Consider the following 19,957-nt stretch of genomic DNA (forward strand, 5'->3'; position numbering starts at 1 on the left):
AGAGCAGAAAAATATACTGAACAAAAGTATAAACACAACATGCAACAACTTCAAAAGATTTTCCTGAGTTACAGTTCATATAAGGAAATCAGTCAAGTGAAATAAATTCATTAGGCCCTAATGTTATGGACTTCACACGACTGGGGATACAGATATGCATCTGCTGGTCACAGATACCTATTGGTGGGAATTAGAACATGCTATCGTACACGTTGATCCAGAGCATCCCAAACATGCTCAATGGGTGACGTCTGGCGAGTATGCAGGCCATGGAAGAACTGGGACATTTTCAGCTTCCAGGAATTGTGTACGACATGGGGCCGGCGGCGTATGAATTGCACAATAACGGGCCTCAGGATCACATCACTGTATCTCTGTGCATTCAAATTGCCATCGATAAAATGCAATTGTGTTTGTTGTCCGTAGCTTATGCCTGCCCATAACATAACCCCACCATGGGGCACTCTGTTGGCATTAGCAAGCATCTCTTCCACACAACACAATACACGCGGTCTGCCATCTGCCCGGTATAGTTGAAACCGAGATTAATCCGTAAAGAGCAAACTACTCCAGCGTGCCAGCGGCCATTGAAGGTGAGCATTTGCCCACTGAAGTCGGTTATGGCGCAGAACTGCAGTCAGGTAAAGACCCTGGTGAGGATGAGTAGCACGCAGATGAGCTTCGCTGAGATAGTTGTGCAGAAGTTCTTTGGTTGTGCAAACCCACAGTTTCATTAGCTGTCCTGGTGGTTGGTCTCAGACGATCCCGCAGGTAAAGAAGCTGGCTGTGGAGGTCCTGGGCTGGCGTGGTTACAGTTGGTCTGCGGTTGTGAGGCCAGTTGGATGTACTGCCAAATTCTCTAAAACAACACTGTGGTGGGTTATGGTAGAATTAACAACAAATTCTCTGGCAACAGCTCTGGTGAACATTCCTGCAGTCAGCATGCCAATTGCACACTCCCTCAAAACTTGAGACATCTGGGGCATTGTGTTGTGACAAAATAGCACGAACAGCGGCATCTAGAGGGGGCAAAACCTGTTACTTTCACACTTATTTATGGGGGGAAATGAAAGCTACTTCAAATTCAATGAAAATACATCACATATTATGAATAAACAATCCTCCAAGCCGCAGCTTCATACTACTTGTCAAACATATAGTAATGATATTGTATACATATATATTTTTTAAATGTAACCTTTGTTTAACTAGGCAAGTCAGTTAAGAATAAATTCTTATTTACAATGACGGCCTACACCAGCCAAAGCCCTATGGGACTCCCAATCACGGCCGGTTGTGATACAGCCTGGATTCAAACCAGGGTGTCTGTAGTGACGCCTCTAGCACTGAGATGCAATGGCTTAGACCACTGCGCCACTCAGGAGCCCATAATTTAATATTATGTGAGTCCTATAAGTGAAATAGACCAATTTGGGTGCAATCAATTAGCTTAATTTAATCAGAGATCAAATTATATTTCAACAAAATAACTACAGAAACAATTTCAGAAGATTCTGAGATGGTGTGTGTCAAATTACTCTCTCTTGTGCTTTTTGTGGTGGAATGACCCAGATACCATCTTAAACAACTTATTTAGCCTACTTTGCATCAAGCGATCTACTGTAGATCTGTGAATGTGAAGAAGGAAAGAAAAGGGAAAGGTCAACATGTGCAAATTGGATGTGGAGAAAATTTGACAGCATTATCAATTTATTTCACTGTCCCTGGCAGGTCTGGCTAGCTATCTGCCAAATACAATGAACAATTTTCCAGACATTTTCTTCTGCCTAAACTTAAGATAGAAAAGAACATGTAATAATGTATAATAACAACAACTAAATGACCTTAAATAGAGGTGAAAATCATCAACAGAATGTGCCGTCCCATGATCTATTCCAGCTAAAGAGCAACATGAATCCAAAGTTGAATAAAATAAAATATTTTATTAAATTGATGAATGAGGTATTTTGTCACTCCTGAGATTTGAAAAGGAGAGAAACTAAAATCTTGACAAGGTGAAATAAATGACTGTATAAAAAAGAACAAGCTCACTTAAAAAGTTTGGCAGTACATTGCCTATGATATACTATGCTAGCAAGGGGATGGGAGAAATGTTGGAAAGGTTTTTTATGATGAGGCACTGTAGCTGTGGATGGACTCCCTGAGGAGTAGCAAGCTGTATTTCTTCAGCAGTGGTATGTGTAGTGCATCCTACAGGAAAACAAGTGTGCCAAAGAGAGACCACCCAATCAAGAGGGAAGTGCCATTAAACCCAAAAGCTGTGTTGTAAAGCTACTCTTTTCATGTGACACATGAATGTCAACACCCCCACCCCCCCACCCCATTTAGCTAGCAGCACATTTTTTATGTGGGCATGGAACAGGAGGAGTCAGTTTCCTCATGGACCCGCTTCATTCCATTCCCTGGATCATTACCAAATACTATTTTTTAAACCAGTCTCTGCTCTCAAGCGTAACAGGATAGAGGGTAAATACTAGATCACTGAAAAGTGTATTGGCGTCGTCAGCTGCACTTGACGTTTTCTGCTCCTAGCCTTCTGCTAACCCCATACGGCTCTAACTAACAGGAGCTGAGAGATTCGGAAAGCATTCAGACCCCTTGACGTTTTCCACATTTTGTGACGTTACAGCATTATTCTAAAATGGATTACATATTTTTTTCCCTTCATCAATCTACACACAAATAAAGACAAAGCAAAAACAGGTCTTTATTCATTTTAACAAATGTATTAAATAAAAGAAAGTATTCAGACCCTTTGCAATGAGATTCGAAATTGAGCTCAGGTGCATCCAGTTTCCATTGATCATCCTTGAGATGTTTCTACAACTTGATTGGAGTCCACTTGTGATAAATTCAATTAATTGGACATCATTTGGAAAGGCACACACCTGTCTATATAAAGGTCCCACAGTTGGCAGTGCATGTCAGAGCAAAAACCAAGCCATGAGGTTGAAGGAATTTTGTTGAGGCACAGATCTGTGGAAGGGTAGCAACTAAATTCTGCAGCATTGAAGATCCAAGAATACAGTGGCCTCCATCATTCTAAAATGGAAGAAGTTTGGAACCACCGAGACTCTCCTAGAACTGCCCGCCTGGACAAACTGAGCAATCGGGAGAGAAGGGTCTTTGTCAGGGAGGTGACCAAGAACCCGATGGTCACTCTGATAGAGCTCCAGAGTAGGCCTTTATGGTAGAGTGACCAGACGGAAGCCACTCCTCAGTAAGTCACATGATAGCCCGTTTGGAACTTGCCAAAAAGCACCTAAAGGAATCTCAGACCTTAAGAAACAAGATTCTCTGGTCTGATGAAACCAAGATTGAACTCTTTGGCGTGAATGCCCAGTGTCACATCTGGAGAAAACCTGGCACCATCCCTACGGTGAAGCATGGTGGTGGCAGCATCATGCTGTGGGGATGTTTTTCAGCGGCAGGGATTGGGAGACTAGTCAGGATTGAGGGAAAGATGAACAGAGCAAAGTACAGCGAGATCCTTGATGAAAACCTGCTCCAGAGCGCTCAGGACCTCAGACTGGGGGGAAAGGTTCACCTTCCAACAGGACAACGACTCTAAGCACACAGCCAAGACAACGCAGGAGTGGCTTTGGGACAAGTCCTTGAGTGGCCAAGCCAGAGCCCGGACTTGAACCGGATCGAACATCTCTGGAGAGACCTGAAAATATCTTTACAGTGACGCTCCCCATCCAACCTGACAGAGCTTGAGAGGATCTGCAGAGGTGAATGGGAGAAACTCCACAAATACAGGTGTGCTAAGCTTGTAGTGTCATACCAGAGAAGACTCGAGGCTGTAATTGCTGCTGCCAATACTTACGTAAATGTGATAGCAGTTTTTTTTTATTTTGTATTAATTTGCTTTGTCATTATGGGGTATTGTGTGTAGATTGATGAGGGAAAAAAAACAATTGAATCAATTTTAGAATAAAGCTGTAATGTAACAAAATGTGTAAAAAGTCAAGAGGTCTGAATACCTTCCGAATGCACTGTATATCTGGAGGAGCTGGACACGGGAAAGAAACATGTTATACGTCCAGGGCTCTATGCTGACCTTTTTTTTTTTTTTTTTTTTACAAGGCGCATGTGTGCGCCTAAGTTGAAAAATGTAGGCGCACACAAAGACATTTAGGAGCACAATGAGGTATTGAAGATAGAAAAAGTAAGGATTCTAGGTGCACTGGTGCTCCTAAATTGCAAGATCAGCACAGCAAATTAGATCAGCACAGCACTAGATCAGCACAGCAAATTATTTAGGCACATATGCGAGTAAAATTGTCGCACTGTAGAGCCCTGATGTCTGTCTGATCCATCAAATAGATCTTGCAAGAAGGCTTTGCAGATCAGGGGGAGTGCTGATCTAGGCTCAGGTCCTGCCTATCCATGCAATCTTATTCATTGTTATCTAAAAAGGACAAACTGATCCTAAATCTGATCTCCTACTCTGAGACACAATGCATATATGCTCAGATCACAGTGTTATCAGAGTGCTTTAGCGTACCCTGGTCTCCAGTTCAGAAGGGAACTTGGTCTGGAACTGGCAGACAGTGCCGTTGGTGTAGTCTCTCTGGATGAACACTTTGGCAGCGATAGCCGCCTGCTGCCTCATATCCTGCAAGCTGTGAGTCTGGAAAGAAGGAGAGGGAAAATGGGCTTTAGGCTAGTTGAAGAGCTCAGTGAGGATTTAACCAAAAATGTATTCATGTTTAGGCCTAGATCGCATACATAGATGACATAGCCAAGATGTGCACACCAGACAATTTGAATTTCTACGACCCAAAAAATATTTTGCCTATTAGCCAAATCTATTCAACATCTGTTGGCATGAAGTAGCTGGAACAAACTACCATATCAACAAGCATCATTAATTTGTTTAACTGACAGCCCTATTCTGTCACTTTTACCCCTACCTACATGTACATATTACCTCAATTACATTGTACCCCTGCATATTGACTTGGTACCAGTACTCTCCTTGTATATAGCCTCATTGCTGTTATTTTATTGTGTTACTATTTTCTTTCCCCTCCCCCTTACTTTTTAACTCATGTGACAAATAAAATTTGATTGATTTGTAAATAAAATAAAATGGCTGCCATTTTTCGCAGACTGAAAAACAGATTGCCGTTTCTTGTTGCAAAGATTACAATGCAGTGGACTATGGCTGCCCTGCAGCTTGTTTTATATTAGACAGGAACACTGATAGATAATGAATGCTGACAAATGGAGGACTGTTGAAAACGAAATGTGTAACCTATTAATCACGAATTAGACTAGGCAATGCTTAAACACCAGTATAAGGAAACAAATGACATGGAACACCACCCTATTATCTTACCCAACAAGAAGGCAATGAATTAGGACGGCTAACGTTAATCATTCATAACTTTAACATGTTTTATAATGGAAACCACAACCAGACTGGGAGCCCATCAACCTAAGTGACCCCCAGCGGAGTGGGAGTGATGGCTTACTTTCCGGTTGCTTTCCAAATGCATTCCAACTGGCACCCTATTCCCTTTATAATGCCTGCTTTTGACCAGAGCCCAATGAACCATGATAAAAAAGTGGTGCACTATATAGGGAACGGGGTGCCATTTGGGACAAAGACTCTGAATAATGATTAGTCTACAGTGTGCTGTGCTAAAATGATATACTTTGTGAGGTCCTTCATAAACCACACTGTAGCTACAGTAGTGTCTCAGACTACTGTAGCATAAAGGCATTTCTATGTAAAAAAGAAAGAAACTTGAGCAGTAACATGTGAAGTTCATAGGAACACATCAGATTGTGTCAAATGAAAGCTGAAAGTCTATATTTTTTAGACATAGAGGCATATAAATATTTCAAGCATTTTCCATCCTAAATATTGGAAATGGCACCGGCTTTGATTTCTGTTCAAACAGACGAAAAATCGGGCTTAAAAAAACGTCTAGCAGAAAAAGGCCTTAAAAAGGTATTAGCAATACATCAAAACACAATAGTGTGTTGAAGTAAAGACCATGCCAACATTTTTATTTTGTTTTGCAGAAATAATTTGCCTTCTGTAAGTTGAAGAAATATTGCCTAGTGTCTTGTCATTCTGTTACCAAAAACCCACATATCTTGAAGATATTTTCTAATCTCTCCCTCATGACAAGCGAGGATAATGAAAGTTCACAGAAGTACTAATTAAAGGTAGCCTACCAATTAGTAATAGGGTTTTTACTGACAATAAATCATAAACCAGATTGTTAAGTGGTTGAAACACATAATTCTGTTACCAAATGCAGAATGACCCCGCCAAAAATATGTAACAGAATGACTGCAACTGAATCGGCAACAATGGGAATTCATAGTAGTGACAATCCACCGTTGGGTCACCTGCTACTGTCCTCCCTTCCACTGGCATACTGTTATGTTCAGCTGATAACTGTTTGCTTTCTCTTTGTGGTTAAAGTTGTGGTTAAAGCAAGAGTATAAAAACAGTCTGAACAACCCCTCCCTCTCTCTCTCTCTCTCCCAGTCTCTCTTCTCTCCAGTTAATGTCACCTCTCCCGGCACCTACCCATGAGCCCCCGCTCTTTCCATTTACTGTAACAGCCCTCTCACCCACTGGGCACCGACTGAAGCCGGATGTCCACGCACGTTGAGTAGTTGTTGAAATTTGGCCAATCCAAATCTGAACCAACCATAAACGTCTGTTTCACACCTTTGGACTGCACAGTTCAGTAAAGAAAAGTTGAGTAGAGGTCAGTACAATACAGTACTAGTGTTGACACAATATCAGAATTTTGACTTCGATACCGATACCATATTTAGGATCACGATACTCAATACCAAAATTGAGTATTGTGAAAAAATAAGGCGTATCAGCTAAATTCATAGAATGGCACATGATCCAGACGGATCTTTTGAGTTCAATATAACTACGTTATCCATTTTTTATTTATGAACATATGCATTAATGAATCAAATGTACAAATCATACAATCAATTTGACTAAGATTTTTTTTTACCAATCTAACTACATATCATAATGGTAATAATTTATTTGAAAGGTAAATCTCTAGTCTATTGATAAACTGGGTAAATCAAAATGTAGCCTAGGTCTATTCACAATACAAGTGAATGCACATTTAATAGGAGTGTGTGCATGCAAAAACACCATTCATTTTCCCATAGGCTTTGACCAACGAACCATAGCACAGTTATTGCCTACATAAAGACGCCATTACTATTTCTCTCTGTTTGAGGATTGAGCAAAGAGGATCGAGCAAAGAGGATCTTGACTGGGAGAGACATGAGGTGGGAAGAAGAAGTGAATGAATAAAGTTTATGGTGACGATCAGTTTTCAAATCAGCAATATTTTGTGTTAACAAAGTACTAGGGAATTGATGTTAGCTTCAGCTGTAAGCTAGCAAGGAAAGTTAGCCTTCACAGCTGGAAGCTACCGGTATCTTCTTGCATTGTAAAGTGGTCTAGCCTGTAGTGGACATTGTTTTGTGAACAATTATGAACAGTTGCAACATTTCTACATGCTGTTTTGCATTATTCAAGTGTGATGCAGCCCAGACTCCCAGTGAGTGAAGCAGTTCCTCAGGACAGGCTAGAGCTAGCAATAGGTAAGTGGAGCAAGCACAGTGGTCTCGTGCTACAAGGGGATCGGCTGCGCTGATCGACAGACTTGATCCTATTTCAATCAGTAGATGACGTGAGACACATTTGACAGAAGTACCGAACTGTTTTTCAGGTTCTAGTATCGAAAAAGTACCGAAGTTTCGGTATACCGTGCAACACTATATTGTACAGAGTAGAATAAAGTATAATTTATTGTATTGTACTCTACTGCATTTTACTGTACTATACTCTGCTGTGATGTCCAAACTTGTGAAATATTGACGTCTATTACTAGTACAGATTTGGTCCAGTCCCACCAAATTTGGTCTTGTTTGGGGCGGCGCTCATTAGAATAATAGCCATTGTGTGGAATAATAACCAAAACATGCAAAGGAGGATATTACATTCTTCTACCTATTCAGGATACATCACCATGAAGAGAATGACATTCATAATTATGCATTTCTCTATAGTACAGATCAGGGACCCATGATGTTACCATCATCCTGTTACCAGGTGTTGATCCTCTTCATTTACTGTAGTTCCCTTAAACAAAATAGATGTTTCAAACTCAAGGTGTCATATCATAGCTGACACCCCATTCTTTCTGCAGACTTCTTTCAATCTTAATTCTGAGTATTAATAAAGTAATTAATTTGAAGTATTAATAAATGAACCGTTTTTTGAAATATGTGGTCACATAAAAAACTGAGGGAGATATTGACAGTCATTCAGCTACCAAACTTGATATCTGCATTGTTCTTAGAATGTGTTTTGTGAAATTGTCAGTGGAACTTGTTAAAAGTAATCATTGTGCATATGGTTGTATGGTTTAACTTTGTAATCAATGGTTTTGTTTGGCATACTTTAAAAGTAAAAAACCTGAGTCTGAGCGACATTTTGTTAATGTGGAATTGCCCTACACTCACTACAGCTTTGTTTTGTTACTGATGAAATGTCCTCAAAATTACATAAACTTCATATGATGTGTGAGCGCCCTGCAGTTAAATGCTGCTGGGACAAAGTTACATAATAAATGTTAAGGAGCATGAATGTAAATATTTAATGCTTTGCATCTACAATATTACTTAATGATGATAGCTTCTTCAATCTCTCAGTCAATCAGAGATGATTACTGCTGGCAGGCAGCACTGCCGTAAAAAAAGATGTTGGCTCACTCTCTCCCAATTCGCCAGTGGATACAGTTACTATTAGAAGTTATAACAGAATTAACGACAACGATAATGAATGGAGTTAGTCAAGGAACAATTTAGGCCTGGACAAATATACTTACTCTGTAAAGAATAATCTCAGCTAAAGCCCAACACACACACACACACACACACACACACATACATATATGTATGTATACATATATATGTACGTGTGTGTGTGTGTGTGTGTGTGTGTGTGTGTGTGTGTGTGTGTTGGGCTTTAGCTGAGATTATTCTTTACAGAGTAAGTATATTTGTCGAAGCCTCAATTGTTCCTTGAATAACTCCATTTAATATTGTTAATTCTGTTATAACTTCTAATAGTAACTGTATGTTATAGTGATACAGTGAAATAATCTGTCTATAAACAATTGTTGGGAAAATTACTTATACATATATGTACACAGTTGAAGTCAGAAATGTACATAAACTTAGGTTGGAGTCATTAAAACTCGTTTTTTTAACCACTCCACAAATCAATTGTTAACAAACTATAGTTTTGGCAAGTCGGTTAGGACATCTACTTTGTGCATGACGCAAGTCAATTTTCCAACAATTGTTTACAGACAGATTATTTCACTGTATCACAATTCCAGTGGGTCAGAAGTTTACATACACTAAGTTGACTGTGCCATTAAACAGCTTGGAAAATTCCAGAAAATGATGTCATGGCTAGAGAAGCTTCTGATAGGCTAATTGACATCATTTGAGTCAATTGGAGGTGTACCTGTGGATGTATTTCAAGGCCTACCTTCAAACTCAGTGCCTCTTTGCTTGACATCATGGGAAAATCAAAAGAAATTAGCCAAGACCTCAGAAAAAGAATTGTAGACCTCCACAAGTCTGGTTCATCCTTGGGAGCAATTTCCAAACACCTGAAGGTACCACGTTCATCTGTACAAACAATAGTACGCAAGTATAAACGTCATGGGACCACGCAGCCGTCATACCGCTCAGGAAGGAGACGCATTCTGTCTCCTAGAGATGAACGTACTTTTTTGCGAAAAGTGCAACTCAATCCCAGAACAGCAGCAAAGGACCTTGTGAAGATGCTGGAGGAAACAGGTACAAAAGTATCTATATCCACAGTAAAACAAATCCTATATCGACATAACCTGAAAGGCCACTGAGCAAGGAAGAAGCCACTGCTCCAAAACCGCCATAAAAAAGTCAGACTACAGTTTGCAACTGCACATGGGGACAAAGATCGTACTTTTTGGAGAAATGTCCTCTGGTCTGATGAAACAAAAATAGAACTGTTTGGCCATAATGACCATCGTTATGTTTGGCGGAAAAAGGGGGAGGCTTGCAAGCCGAAGAACACCATCCCAACCGTGAAGCATGGGGGTGGGAGCATCATGTTGTGGAGTGGCTTTGCTGCATGAGGGACTGGTGCACTTCACAAAATAGATGGCATCATGAGGGAGGAAAATTATGTGGATATATTGAAGCAACATCTCAGGAAATCAGTCAGGAAGTTAAAGCTTGGACGCAAATGTGTCTTCCAAATGGACAATAACCACAAGAATACTTCAAAAGTTGTGGCAAAATGGCTTAAGGACAACAAAGTCAAGGTATTGGAGTGGCCATCAAAGCCCTGACCTCAATCCCATAGAAAATCTGTGGGCTGAACTGAAAAAGCATGTGCGAGCAAGCAGGCAACAAACCTGACTCAGTTACACCAGCTCTGTCAGGAGGAATGGGCCAAAATTCACCCAACTTATTGTGGGAAGGTTGTGGAAGGCTACCCGAAATGTTTGACCCAAGTTATACCATTTAAAGGCAATGCTACCAAATACTAATTGAGTGTATGTAAACTTCTGACCCACTGGGAATGTGATGAAAGAAATAAAAGCTGAAATAAATCACTCTTTCTACTATTATTCTGACATATCACATTCTTAAAATAAAGTGGTGATCCTAACTGACCTAAGACAGGGAATTTATACAAGGATTAATTGTGAAAAACGGAGTTTAAATGTATTTGGCTAAAGTATATGTAAACTTACGACTTCAACTGTATATACACACACATACATATATATATATATATATATATATATATATATACATATACACATACATCACATACACACATACAGTGGGGAGAACAAGTATTTGATACACTGCCGATTTTGCAGGTTTTCCTACTTACGAAGCATGTAGAGGTCTGTAAATTTTATCATAAGTACACATTTTCTAATAATTGCGCCAACAGTTGTTGCCTTCTCACCAAGCTGCTTGCCTATTGTCCTGTAGCCCATCCCAGCCTTGTGCAGGTCTACAATTTTATCCCTGATGTCCTTACACAGCTCTCTGGTCTTGGCCATTATGGAGAGGTTGGAGTCTGTTTGAGTGTGTGGACAGGTGTCTTTTATACAGGTAACGAGTTCAAACAGGTGCAGTTAATACAGGTAATGAGTGGAGAACAGGAGTGCTTCTTAAAGAAAAACTAACAGGTCTGTGAGAGCTGGAATTCTTACTAGTTGGTAGGTGATCAAATACTTATGTCATGCAATAAAATGCAAATTAATTACTTAAAAATCATACAATGTTATTTTCTGGATTTTTGTTTTAGATTCCGTCTCTCACAGTTGAAGTGTACCTATGATAAAAATTACAGACCTCTACATGCTTTGTAAGTAGGAACACCTGCAAAATCGGCAGTGTATCAAATACTTGTTCTCCCCAGTGTGTGTGTGTGTGTATATATATATTTTTTTTTATTATCACAGACTATTGGTCAAAAGTTTATTAACACCTACTCATTCAAGGGTTTTCTTTATTTTTACCATTTTCTACATTGTAGAATAATAGTGAAGACGTCAAAACTATGAAATAACATATGGAATCATATAGTAACCCCAAAAAAGTGTTAAACAAATCAAAATATATTTTATATTTGAGATTATTCCAATAGCTACCCTTTGCCTTGACAGCTTCGTACACTCTTGGCATTCTCTCAACCAGCTTCATGAGGTAGTCACCTGGAATGCATTTCAATTAACAGTTGTGCCTTAGGGCTATCTTCTGTATACCACCCCTACCTTGTCGTCACAACACAACTGAATGGCTCAAACGCATTGGCTCAAAGTAAAGAAATTCCACAAATTAACTTTTAACAAGCCAAAGGGTGGCTACTTTGAAGAATTTTAAAAGTAAAATATATTTTGATTTGTTTAACCCTTTTTTGGTAACTACATGATTCCATATGTATTATTTCATAGTTTTGATGGCTTCATTATTATTCTACAATGTAGAAAATAGAAAAAAATAAAGAAAACCCCTGTAATGTGTAGGTGTGTCCAAACTTGACTGGTACTGTATGCATGCAAGTATGTATGCATGTATGTATGTATGTACGTACAGTGGTAAGAAAAAGTATGTGAACCCTTTGGAATTACCTGGATTGCTGCATAAATTGGTCATAACATTTGATCTGATCTTCATCTAGGTCACAACAATAGACAAACAGTCTGCTTAAACTAATAACACACAAACAATTATACATTTTCATGTCTTTATTGAACACACCGTGTAAACAGTCACAGTGCAGGGTGGGAAAAGTATGTGAACCCCTTGGATTTAATAACTGGTTGACTGAATTTTGGACCATTCCTCTTTACAAAACTGTTTCAGTTCAGCAATATTTTTGGGATGTCTGGTGTGAACTGCTCTCTTGAGGTCATGCCACAGCATCTCAATCGGGTTGAGGTCAGTACTCTAACTGGGCCACTCCAGAAGGCGTATTTTCTTCTGTTGAAGCCATTCTGTTGTTGATTTACTTCTGTGTTTTGGGTCGTTGTCCTGTTGCATCACCAAACTTCTGTTGAGCTTCAATTGGCGGACAGATAGCCTAAAATTCTCCTGCAAAATGTCTTGATAAACTTGGGAATTCATTTTTCCGTCAATGATAGCAAGCTGTCCAGGCCCTGAGGCAGCTCCAAACCATGATGCTCCCTCCACTATACTTTACAGTTGGGATGAGGTTTTGATGTTGGTGTGCTATGCCTTTTTCTCCACACACAGTGTTTTGTGTTCCTTCCAAACAACTCAACTGTAGTTTAATCTGTCCACAGGATATTTTGCCAGTAGCGCTGTGGAACATCCAGGTGCACTTTTGCAAACTTCAGCCGTGCAGCAATGTTTTTTTTGGACAGCAGTGGCTTCTTCCGTGGTGTTCTCCCATGAACACCATTCTTGTTTAGTGTTTTACGTATCGTAGACTCATCAACAGAGATGTTAGCATGTTCCAGAAATTTCTGTAAGTCTTTAGCTGACACTCTAGGATTCTTAACCTCATTGAGCATTCTGCACTGTGCTATTTCAGTAATCTTTGCAGGACGGCCACTCCTAGGGAGAGTAGCAACAGTGCTGAACTTTCTCCATTTACAGACAATTTGTCTTACCGTGGACTGATGAACATCAAGGCTTTTAGAGATACTTTTGGAAACTTTTCCAGCTTTATGCAAGTCAACAATTCTTAATCTTAGGTCTTCTGACATCTCTTTTGTTCGAGGCATAGTTCACATCAGGCAATGCTTCTTGTGAATAGCAAACTCACATTTTGTGAGTGTTCTTTATAAGGCAAGGGAGCTCTAACCAACATCTCTAATCTCGTCTCATTGATTGGTGACACCTGACTCCATTTAGCTTTTGGAAAAGTCATTAGCCTAGGGGTTCACATACTTTTTCCAACCTTCACTGTGAATGTTTAAATTATGTATTCAATATAGACTAGAAAAATACAACAATTTGTGTGTTATTAGTTTAAGCACACTATGTTTGTCTATTGTTGTGACTTAGATGAAGATCAGATCAAATTTGACGACCAATTTATGCAGATATCCAGGTAATTCCAAAGGCTTCACATACATACATATATACAGTGGAAAGAAAAAGTATGTATGTATATCCATTTGTATATTTTTTACTTTCTTTGCATTCAGGCCCACGGGGAAGGGGTGGCAAGCTACCTTGGATGTTTAGGCGGATGTGGGATTTAGGGGATAAGTGGAGGGGGGTGGGCAGATATAGATATATGGGGGGGGGGGTAGGGAGTGATAAGACAACCAACCTGTTTTGCTAGGCAGGGTGGGAAGGGGTGAAAAACATGGTTTCTGGGGGGAGTAGGCCCTTTTGTTTATTTTTCTTTACACACCAAGTTTATTATCCCAAAATCCTGTGTGATCAATATGATCATTTCTCTGTATGTATTTTTGACTTTTGTTTTTCTTTTGAGTGGCAGCCCACAGGAGCATGTTATATAAACTGAATATATGAATTGGTATTAATATTGTACCCGTCACACCCCAACTAAAAATTACAAAACAAATTTTAAAAACCTGGTCACCATGTTTAAGATTTACGTCTATTAGATGCATAATCCATCATTACGCCAAGCTGTTCTAACAGTGGTCTCTGGCTGCTTCCCAGACAACACTAAAAGATAACATCAACTCTAATCTGACATGTTTATCTAGCTAGGTTATCATGATTTATCTAAGCAATGATGTTCTAATTGGTGGGAAAGTAGGAGCTATAGCCATTTCGGGGGGGGGGGGGGGGTTCTGAAGGAAAAATCTATTCACATATCATGCCAGAGAAGAGTAAAAGAATGTACGCACTCACTACTGTAAGTCGCTCTGGATAAGATCGTCTGCTAAATGACTAAAATGGAAATGTAAAAAGTTAGACCTATAGGCTAATAGTCCCATGATGTGCTTCTCTCTCTCTCTCTGTGTATGTGTGTGTGTGTATGACACACAAGGTAGTTTTAACCTAACATTTTAAATAACCAGCACCAATAGCTTAGATGGGGTTTTTTCAACATTGCATTCAGAAAATATGAATGAGCACCAGAAGCTGCTAGCCAAAAGCTACCACTACTGCATAATTTTATATAAGTCTCACCCTCATGAAACACTTAATTAATTAGCTAGCATAGCTAACTGAATAGTGTTATTGTGAAGTACACAGACAGATAAGGGACATTTAATAACTCCTTCTTAGAGTTTTGATAGCTAAGCTAAAGTAAGTGAACACAATCAAATCCACAATTAAATTTCTACTCTCATATGCTGACTTGTCTATCCTACAATCATCTACACAAGGTGGGCCAATGAGTCACTGCCATTGCATTGTAATAAGTGAATAACGTTAGTTAGTTATATTACATTAGAGTTATACTATTAGACATTAGTAATAATAGTTATGAGGGGGGGAAACCTATTCAACTTCCAGATAAAAAAGACTGGAATGAGGGAATGTGTTATTGTTGGATCAAATTTAAAGTGGAACTGACAATGTTTTATCAATATGAAATCTCAATTAAATCTGTTCATATATACCCCCAGGAAGAATATATATATATTTTTTATTTTTTTTACATTATCTGACAAGCGAGTACTTAGATATGGTCAATTTCACGTTTTCATAAATTTCATAGAAATTTCATAGAATGTTTCGGAATAACGTAACGTAAGGCATTTGTGAAAATTTTAGAGCAATAGAGTGGGAAAGCGGCAGTGTGTTTGGACAGTTAATAGACACTGCAGTAAATAAAACCTAATAAAAAACATCTGTCTTGTCCAGGACTGAAGTCTATGCAGACCGGTGCGCCATAGCCAATCAGAGCTACAGTAGGTTTATATGCAAATATGCCATTTGCCACACGGCCTGCCATCATTCACTTTGAACTGGACTGTGTGTTTACAGGCAGTAGCAATAGTGCGACTTTAAATAACTAGAACTCATTCGTCAAAAGCCACAAAATACACCTGAATGGACTTCTGCAAATATGTATATACCACGAGAGTCCTCTTAGATTTGGGAACTTCACAGTCCTATTGATCAAACAACCGTGAACAAGTAGGCTCTCTACCCCTCAGTTGCCTACGCACATCAACAACAAGATCAACAACTAATTCTAGCCAGAGCCAGATGAGCTAAAAATTGAACAAGGGAACATTAGATAAAACCTTTCAAACTTTTTCAGCTAGTTGGCCGTCAAAATTGCAATGATAAACGATGGGGAATAGCAGCCTGCTCGTCCTTCTACAGCTTGCCTGCCAATGCATGCTTGTCCCAACCCACGTTTTCACAACTGAATAGGAAGTTGCCTGCCTGTCCGCACATTTGATCGATGACAAATACATTTGATTTACAACTAAGATATATGCTAACTGTGGATAACAGTTGTTGAAGTTCAGCATAGCTAGCTAGCTAGCAAAGCAATTCAATTCACATTTCTTGCTAGCTAACCAAACAACACCTGCATCTCGCGCTGTAGCCACCAAAAAAATATGAGGGGAAAGAGTCAGTCACTCACCCACTCCTCCAATGACATGACATCCTCCCAGCTGATAGCTAGCTAACGTGTTTTTAACTTGCTAAATAAATAGCTAGCTACATAAGTAGACAAGCTAGCCCAAGGGTGTCAAACTCAATCAGCACACTGGCCATATATAGCCTACTTGTTTTGTTTTTTTAAAAACATGCAACCTAAACTAGCCATTGTTTTATTAGAAAAAATATGGCCATTTTTAATGTCCACTTATGTACATAGGATGCTGTATATAGCATTTTAACATATTAAAACAATTTTGTCCAGCCTTCGCTTGCTGCTATGCTTGCAATGGGCATAATATACTGCGACCCTAATCAAAAAGGATTTCATAACTTCAAATAGAAAAACCTAGCTATAGGTTGTTGTAACAATTAAACTTAAAACATGTTCACCCGTGCGGTTGAACGCATCTTTGCTGTATTGTGCACTCAAAATGTATTGTAGTTAAATAGCCAGCCTAGGCTACTGCTCAAATGTTACTGTAATAGGTCTACATGTTTCTCCTTTACATGGTGTTTTGTAGCAGGTTTTGTGTCTTGGTTATTCATTGTCAAGCTTTAAAAACCGAAGCCAGACTGCAACATTTTAGTAGCCTAGCTAGGACTGTGGCATGTCTATACACTTTCCCTCTGCTGCACGCTGTAAGCAGGACACAGGAAAGCAGCACAATTGAAGTTGAATTCATCGATGCGAGCAATTAAATCTGGTTGTAATTTCATAAAGTAGATGACTCAACTCTTGACTCATTTATACTCGCTAAAGGGTCCTATTCGGCTGGTCGGCCTTGTGTTTGACACATGTGCTAGACTATTAGCCACGTTATGACTGACTTGTGATCATTGCTCTAGCTAGTTTGATTGTATTGACATTCCTAGCCTTAGTGACAGTGGACCGTTTTTGTTCAAAATATTGAGTAAAATTGAAATTGAAACAGTGCATCCCGAATTGGTGAAGGCAGCAAACAATGTAACAGGCCAGCTGTGATTTCAAATCTGATAGCAATATTTTTTGGACTTCCAAGAAATGAATTGGTGAATTTTGTGAATCATCCATTGAACTGCATCCATCTATTCTGCTATTCTGTCAACAATGCCTTACTGTAATCCGTGGAATTGTGTCAACTATAACCTATTTTTGAAACATCTTAAACAATTGGTTTTGAAGCATAAACTGGGAATTTGATATTTTACTGATATTATCGATTGTTTATTTCATATCTGCAAAGTAGTTAAAACGCTGTCAGTTCCACTTTAAAGAAGCACTAGCAATGTCATTATCTACCTAACTCAGAAGCAAAACGACTTTTCTCAATCTGCTTCACAAATTCGTTAGAACACTAACACCAAAAACGAGTTGGCTAATACAATTTAATACAATTACAATGCAAAGTTTAATCATATCAAAGACAAACAACCCACTATTCTTTAGCTGTATAATGTTAGCTATTATCATTTCGATAGGCTTGCTAGCTAACGTTAACTACTAACTGTTAACGTTAACAGTTAGTCAGGGGTAAATACGATAGCCATTTGAATTAGCAAATGTGTAAGCATTACATTATTCAGATGACGAAAGTATATTGTTACAGACTGCTGGGGGGTATTTATGATTAAAACTGATCACAAAATCCCTTACCTCAGCCATGTTGACAGCTCTCTGTTTATCTTCCGCTAACTCTAAACTGAGTACAGCTACTAATGTGTCCGGATACAAGTTGTCCAATTCACGAGGTTCCGTAGTAGCAAATTGCAATGCACTGTGTGGGAATAACGAACAAAAAATATATAATTTGCTATCACACTTATAGAGTTTCTGAATCTTCGATTTACAGTGCCCATTATTGGATAAATGAAACAGATGTTGAGTTAATTTTCTACTTTTTCAACTAGCTCTGGTCCATGGCATCGCAAACTACGCCCTGCACCAGAGCTACTCTCCAACAAACGATGTACATAGGCCTAAACCGTGTTCTTGATGCTATGTCTTGGCTACTGAGAGACTTTGAAGCCATCGGTCGCCCATATTGGCACTGCCCAGTAGACGTCTATAAAACAATGAATGTTGAAAAACGAATGTAGACAGTAATAAATGCATGTATGTAGATACCAAAATATGTTTTACGTTGATGGGAGTTCCAAGTTCAAGGCACGCTGGCTACAACACAGTGCCGCAAAACCGTCATCTAGTGTATGTAGTTTTTAAATAATGGTCTTCAACCTAGGGTGCTTCAGTTTGACGGAATTATGTGCAACGTTTAATTAAAAGGAAACTGAACTAAACGACGAGTGAAAGAACGGTGTGAAAATAAAACAACCATTGTTCAGATTTTTTAACTCATTATCCAATCAAATCATGTTTTGTTTTATATTCCTATTGTGATTAGTCCCTAAACTCATAGGAGGCCATTTTGAAATATATAAAATCCTCCATTATTTGTCTATCTGTGTAAATTAAACCGTGATGAAGGTTTTACGTTTAACAAAAAAATATGCAGTTTTATCAACTTCCACTGTCCTAGCTGCTGAATTTCCTCTTTACTTCAGTTTGCTCTTCAATGTACGCACCTTGGTTGGAGAGATGTCCCCGCTACTCCGATGGCTGACTCAATCCCGACATTTCTTAACTCTACAAAAGAACAGAAGCATGGTAAACCAATTGAATTGGATTAACCTGTATAAAACTGTATCTGTCTGTGTAAACAAATAGTGATGTCTCTCAACTCTAATCTAATTGACACAATCTAATTCGAGAGATTAGGGGCATGGGGTTTTTAGTCTATGATGAGAAAATTGAGGACTCATTCTAGTCATTAGCAAGTACATTTTTTATCTGATAGGCATGAGGAATTTTCATGGTGGATTAGTGTACTGCAGACCAAAACAGCTTTTTTTTTTGCCAATACAACCATGTGAATGTGTCAAAAATACCACTTTAACATTACCTACCCCCACCATTACACATTTTATTGCACCCTTTACCAGGCTGTGAGTTTCTTTCTAGACCTATCTTTAAAAAAAAAATCTACGTTCACTATCCATCACTAAAATTAACACAAAAGCCCATGTCCAGGTAAATAGTAATTCTAGAAGTGACTTTTACTGAGAAATCCAGCTGCAGTTAACCCATATAACTCCCAAATCCCTGCCCTGCAATGGTCAGCCTGTGTGTGAAAAGGATGAATAGTGTTTCCATTAGACCCCCACTTCAGCATGAGCGGACTGAGCAGCAGTAAAACCCTGGTAGTGGGCTATTAACCAGCATGTGTTGTAAATGAAGGGCACAAATGGTGCTCATTAGTGGGCTCTCCTCCTCTCACAGACTCTGGCCATCACAGAGGGTAGAGAGCTAGGGCTTTAAAGGCCTGCTGCCTGCCCCATTGCCAGACAAACAAACCCTGCAGAGGAGCAATAGAAGGATTTTTACATTTATACAGATCCACTCTAATTACCCCTGGCCTGAAAGCCACTCTATTTCTGTCCCAAATTGCACCCTTTCCCTTTATAGTGCACTACTTTTGACCAGAGCCCTATGGGCTAAATCCCAGCCCTTGTGATGCATGGGAGGGATGGCTGTGAAAACACATTCCTCCCAGGCGAGTCACACAGATCAGCCAAGTGAACACCATATTATCCTGGGCTGTGAAAAGCTCTGAACTTGGCCAAAACTTTTACTTACTGTAGCCTAGTGCTAATTCCCTTTACCACTGTGTATCATCAGCCACATTAAGGGATATGATTCAGTCAGCCATATTCAAGAGTTCTGGAC

General features: G+C 39.2%; 1 protein-coding gene across 1 annotated transcript in view; it reads right to left on the reverse strand.

Annotated features, from left to right (window-relative positions):
- Positions 1 to 17,968, reverse strand: part of LOC106585131 (golgin subfamily A member 7) — a 34,902-nt gene extending 16,934 nt beyond the window's left edge. Inside the window, exons 1-2 of the mRNA XM_014170994.3 lie at positions 17,828 to 17,968; positions 4,532 to 4,657 (exon numbers count right to left, since the gene is read on the reverse strand). Coding sequence (XP_014026469.1) covers positions 4,532 to 4,657; positions 17,828 to 17,836 — 135 coding nt within the window. The 5' untranslated portion in view covers positions 17,837 to 17,968. The remainder of the gene's footprint in view (positions 1 to 4,531; positions 4,658 to 17,827) is intronic.
- Between the last annotated feature and the right edge of the window lie 1,989 nt (positions 17,969 to 19,957).

This window comes from Salmo salar, chromosome 24 (assembly GCF_965601325.2).
Source record: "Salmo salar chromosome 24, fSalSal1, whole genome shotgun sequence".
NCBI classification, from domain to species: Eukaryota; Metazoa; Chordata; class Actinopteri; order Salmoniformes; family Salmonidae; genus Salmo; species Salmo salar.